The 6,019-nt window shown below is 43.0% G+C and overlaps 1 protein-coding gene across 1 annotated transcript in view; it reads right to left on the reverse strand.

Annotated features, from left to right (window-relative positions):
- ttbk1a (tau tubulin kinase 1a) overlaps positions 1–6,019 on the reverse strand; it is a 47,320-nt gene that overhangs the window by 23,271 nt on the left and 18,030 nt on the right. The window contains exons 7-10 of the mRNA XM_071897180.2: positions 1,481–1,546; positions 1,172–1,264; positions 747–872; positions 392–546 (exon numbers count right to left, since the gene is read on the reverse strand). Coding sequence (XP_071753281.1) covers positions 392–546; positions 747–872; positions 1,172–1,264; positions 1,481–1,546 — 440 coding nt within the window. The remainder of the gene's footprint in view (positions 1–391; positions 547–746; positions 873–1,171; positions 1,265–1,480; positions 1,547–6,019) is intronic.

Genomic DNA, 6,019 nt, shown 5'->3' on the forward strand with positions numbered 1-6,019 from the left:
AACAGATACCAATGTACTGAATTTAATTTAAACACTTTAAAGGGGCCCGTACTCTGTTTTGGAACAAAAACTTTTCACCCAGTAGAGTTTCAGGAAAAATGAGTATTGCATATGTATTGGAGTGTGTATTATTCAGCAGCCTTGGATGTTACAGTGTTACTGATGGGAAGAAACCTGTCGTTCACCAAAATAAAACATTGAAGTTAAGTTGAAAAACTTAACCAAACTTAGCCATCCTCCATCTTGTGTACAAGATCTGGTTTGAGTAACGGGAGATTTAAGGGAGAGTGAAGCCTGGAAGCCAAAGGTGCAGCAGATGTGAATTCTGTTTTAGGGTGACTTTTGATTTTAGAGACGTAAGCAGGTCTTCTAGTCTGTGGTGCTTTCTTACCCCACCATGGCGGCAGTGGGTCGGGTGTTGTGCTGTGGTTGGGTGGAGGCACTTGTCGACAGCGTGACATCACTTCCACCCTTCTCCCAATCAAACGGTTCGTTTTCCGTGATGATTCGCTCCTTCATGCTGTTCTCAAACACCGACATCAGCAGCTGGGATGAAAAAAAAATACAGAATCATCAAGTCCAACAAATGTCAGGAATTAGTCTGGTAACACTGAAGCAGAGACACATTGAAAACTACCATAGTAGTACAGTACATACTGACACACAATAAAACATAAATAAAAAAGAAAAACAATATAACAATTCTTGTACTAAGGGCTGTAGAAGCCAGAGCGTGGAGGTAGTACCTGGTAGTCTGGTTTGGTGTAGTAGTCCAGAGCCAGGACATGGTCCAGGAAGACGTGAAACTCTGAAGGCATGTGTTTGAGCAGCATACGATGGTCATAACGCTCTTTAATCTGACCAACTTGTTCCTGGACAACAACCAACAGCAACAGCATCTTAATTAATACTGATTAATACAGATATTATATTGACAGTTGCAGTTCTGTTAATGTCTTCGGGGATTAATGACTCCGTCAACTAAAACAATCTCTTGGTGATTTCAACTACTGTTAAAAAAATAAAAATAAAAAAAAAATGTGGACAAAACAACGCAAAAACCAAACCACTACCTTCTACCTTTGCATCATTGCAACTGAAAAGATTTCCTCCAAAAATATAATAACAGAGAGTTACTGGTTATTTCCTGTTGATGGGAAACCTTATCTACCTTATCCTTGATCTTTCGCCATGGCAACTGTCCAACGGCGAACTCCACCAACATGTAAAACAACGACCACAGGTCATCATGGCGACCCATTTCCTGGAAGAACAGATTATTAATATTATTACTGGTTATTATACTGATTAACTGACATGTAAAGTCCATCAGTGTTTTCCATCTGGCTGACCAACGCTGTGTCCTCAACACTGAACCAGAAAACCTCTGTGACTGAAAACAGGCTTCACCTAACTTAAAGGGGACTACTGCTGCCTGATGACATTAATGTCGGTTTCACCAGACAAGAGAGAGACTGACCTTGTTTTTATGAGCGTTGACCGAGGCGTAGCGGACCGTCCCTCTGAAACCAGCCACAGTTCTAGGCTGAACAGAAGAAAAGACCAAAGTTAGTCAGCAGCTGATTCAACAATGTGCCCAAATATAAATAACTCATTATTACAGGTTATATTTCTACATTACAGTGTTGGTGCAACAAAAAGTAGAACAAAATTATAAAACTCTGTATAATTTACACTCTGTTTACAAAAAAGCATTTCGAACTCTTAGGCACCATATTTTCCTCATGTAACAGGGTTTTCAACTAAAATCCTTTCCAAAAAACTCTTTTTATATTGCTTGAGTCATTTGTCATTCAACTGAATGAAAACATAATTGCATCACAGATAAATTTCAGCCTATTATTTGCCTTATTGCCAAAGTAAATCTATATAAATCCTGTGTTGTGTATTGTAGAAGGTGCAGTAACAGAACATTTAGATGCTAAATCCTTTTAACTTGATGTCTTGATAATCTGAGGGATTAATGCTTTTGATGTAAACAGAGCAAATTATGACCAAACCACCCAAAATAACCAAATAATGACACAAACAGAAACATCAGCAGAGGGTCACATCGGATCTAAACAGCCTCCACTGATCTGAACCTGGGTGTGTTAGTGGACTTCTGTGGATGGATATAGACATGGATTGTCTATAACATTATCACCTGATACTGATACTTTAGTTCAACTACACTCCAGCACCTAAAAATCACCAAAGTTTAATGCGATATGCGTCATCTTCTTTTTTGACTATACCAAACACCATGATCGAACACATGGAGGTTTATAAGTGTACATGGTACTAGTGCATCTTGGGCCATAGGTTGCTGATTGACTTTGTTTTATCAGACCCGAGGCCAAATGTTCTGGATACTTGGATTAGAAATAGGGGTTAAGCTGTCAAATGTCAACAGGCCTGGTAAACCCAAATGTGTAGTGAGGGTTTGCTGGTGAAAGAATTATTTTAACTCTCACATCGCAATGAGCTTTTCCTGTTTCCTGGCGGAGGTTGGGGCTGTGGAGTTGGAACGACCCCGTTCAAAGCCTCTGTCATGGAGGCAGCTGCTAGAAGCTGTGCCCAGAAGATGGTCGGTGCCTGTCGTGGCAGCAACCCAAGAACCTGCTGGTGAACACCGGCAGTGAAGGGGGCTGTCAAGCTGAAAAAGCTTCCGAGCCTGGCTGGTATGAAGGAGCCCTGACTCAGCAGAGAGGTACCGGCAGGTCAGAAAGGCTGCAGCTGTGGTATTTGCAGAAGTATAACTTCAGGTGCGGGAGGAGTTTGGAGAGGCTATGGAGAATGTCTTTTGGGCAGACTATACGAGATTCTGAAAATCCAGTTGGCGACTCAGGAAGGGAAGGCAGGACATTGCATGGACTGTTCTCAGCAGAGGCGGGGAAATGCTGACCTCGACTGGGGACATTGTCGGAAGGTGGAAGGAGCACTTTGAGGATCCTAGACCCGGCAGACTGTTCAGGAAGCAGTGCTGGAAGATGCTGTAGGGTCAGAGACCATCTCCTTGGCAGAGGTCACTGGGTAGATAGAAAGCTCCTCCGTGGCATCAGAGTTGGACGAGATCAGTCCTGAAATTCGGAAGTCTCTGGATATTGTTGGGGTGTCGTGGTTGACACGGCTATGTACCGATTTCAGGAACAGTGCTTTTGGATTGGCAGACAGGGTGGTCCTCCCCATCTTTAAAACAGGGGACCGCAGGGTTTGTTCCAAAAGAATCACACTGCTCAGCCTCCCTGGGAAAGCCTATACCCAGGTGTTGAAAAGGAGACTCTAGACGATTGTTGAACCTCAGTTTCAGGAGCAACAATGCGGATTCTGTCCCGGTCACAGAACTTCACAAACTCCTTTTTACCCTCTCACAGATAATTGAGGGGTATGGGAGTTAGTTTGCTAATCCTGGTGCTGCTGTGAGCCTTTCAGTCCCTGTACACTCAGACTAAGAGCTGTGCATTCTTGGCATTAAGTCAAGCTGGTTCAAAGTGAGCATTGGACCCTGACAAGGATGCTCCTTGTCCCCTCTGCTGTTGATAATATTCATGGACAAGATATCAAGGTACAGCCGAGGTCTGGAGAGTGTCCAATTCAGTGATGTTAGGGTGGCATGTCTGCTGTTTGCAGATGATGCCGTCCTTCTGGCTTCATCGGACCATGATCTCTGATGTCCACTGGAGTGGTTTGGGATGAGGGTCAGCACTTCCAAATCTGAGACCATGGTTTTCTCCTGGAAAAAGGAGGCCGTCCCATTCAGCTGGCCCAAGTGGAGGAATTCAGGTATGTCAAGGTCTTACTCATCAGTGAAGGTAAAAAAAGATTGTGAGATTGACCGCCGGTTAGGTGCAGCTGCTGCAGTGATGCGGGCAATGTTTAGGGCCGTGGTGGTGAAGAGAAAGCCGAGCCACAAAGCAAAGCTCTCGATTTACCAGTCAGTCTTCTTTACGACCCTCTCTATGATCACAGTTTTGGGTGGTGACCGAAAGAATGAGATCAAGGATACAAGTAGTTGAAATTAGGTTTCTCTGTAGGATGGCCTTGCTCTCTGTGATGGGGTGTGGATTTCAGCAATCCGGTAGGACCTTGAATGACAGTGAATGGAGCCAATTTTGGGCACCTTGTAAGGATGCCCCATGGGCACCTGCCTTTGGAGGTGCACCGGGCACGACTGACTGGGAAGAGACCCTAGGGAAGACCCAGGACACACTGGAGGGACTACATCTCCCAGCATGCCTGGGAGCACCTGAGGATCCCCCAGGAGGAGCTTGCTGGGGAAACGGACATCTGGGCTGCTCTGCTGCTCTGCTGCTGCTGCAACCCTGACCTGTATAAGTGGCTAGAAAATGGATGGATGGATAATAGAACTCACTTTCTCTATCAAAGCCATAAAATGTTATAAATGTTAACAACATATTGGTATAGAATGCGCCACGATGTTTGGATGATTTGCTGTTTGATGATTCGACTGTTTTTTAATCTTGTGTTAGTTTGTTGTCTCAGGTTAACTCCAGTCTTTAGGTTTGAGGTCGGCTGGTGACACGGCTGTGACCCCTCTGTTGCTATAAAGACCACTCACATCCCTCGGTAACCATGGAGATGATGGAGAAACGGGAGGCATGCACGTCAAAATCATAAGTCCAAAGGAACTGTAAGAAAAACAAAAAACACTGAAACATAAAAGGATGAAAAAACAAAGTCAACAGCTAAACTCCAAATCAAACAGACATCACAGGACAAAAATCAACATTTAAAAAAGCACATAACTGATGACTGGTGATTATTTCAAATACTATACATGCAAACTCTCATTGAGTTGGTAACAGATATAAAACCAAAGTGCTGCATTAATCCCAGGTATAAAATACATAGACATAAATGTCAGTTTAGCTGGAAAATTTCATAATAATTTTCATAATTTTAAACAATTATCAAACACTGATTATATGTGGTGATATCATTAAGGAGAACATTATTATTTTTCACATTTCTGGTATCTAGGAATACTATTCACATCCTGATTTGAAAATAAAACTAAAAGGACACAGGAGTATACACAGTATATAGTATTCATAGTATGTGACAGTATAGGACGTATACAACACAGAATGGACCATTAGCGTGTTCAAATCAACACGCTGGCTTCATGTCGGTGGCCTCCATGTTTCCATTCATCCCTCAAAGACAGGATAGAAGCAAAGCTATTTATTCCACCCTGATGATTTATTCATCAGCTGAATCCTTCAAAGCAAAAACACGCTAACAGAGTTACACCCATACAGGTTTCTGAAAGCAACATAGCTGGATTAAAGCTGCTGGTAGATCTTTAAATTTGCCAAAAGATTCCAAATATTCAGTGTTTCTCCCAGAACTGAATTCTGGTCAGGATGGAAAAGCCTCTGAAACAGCATTTGACCATCAAGGGACACTAAAACTCTCCATTTCAACCGAGGATAATGATTATAAAAATAAGTGCGCTAGTGCTGTCTAGGTGCTCGGATGGAGGGGGGGAGGGGTGGGGGGGGGGCATGACTGCAGTGAGTGAAACTGCGTTGCCTTTAAAAGCTAAACCTGTTAACACCAAAGTGCTGTGGCAGCACAGTGTTGATGCTGACTTAACCACTACAGTTAAATCAGCAGCTACTTCCTGGTCTGTGGATGTCGGTTGATGCTTGTTTGACTCTTCGACCGTACCGCCTGGTGTACGGGCGCACGCCGGATTCACCTCCTGCAGGCCTGAACACTGCAGAGCCGAACCCACCTGAACACTGAGCAGGGCCAACATGCCAACATGCCAACAAACACTTACTGAGGTGTCCCCGAGCACCAAATCATAATGCTAATGCTGCTAATAATAATTCATATTCATGCGTGCTGGTGTTACTACTAATACTACTACTAATAATAATAATACTAATAATAACATATTGATCCATACTTATGTGGAATCTGATTAAAATGTAAACAACCATAAACAACCAGTGTAGTATTGATCAATTCTACAATAAATATGTAA

This window comes from Centroberyx gerrardi, chromosome 3, assembly GCF_048128805.1.
Source record: "Centroberyx gerrardi isolate f3 chromosome 3, fCenGer3.hap1.cur.20231027, whole genome shotgun sequence".
Classification (NCBI taxonomy): Eukaryota; Metazoa; Chordata; class Actinopteri; order Beryciformes; family Berycidae; genus Centroberyx; species Centroberyx gerrardi.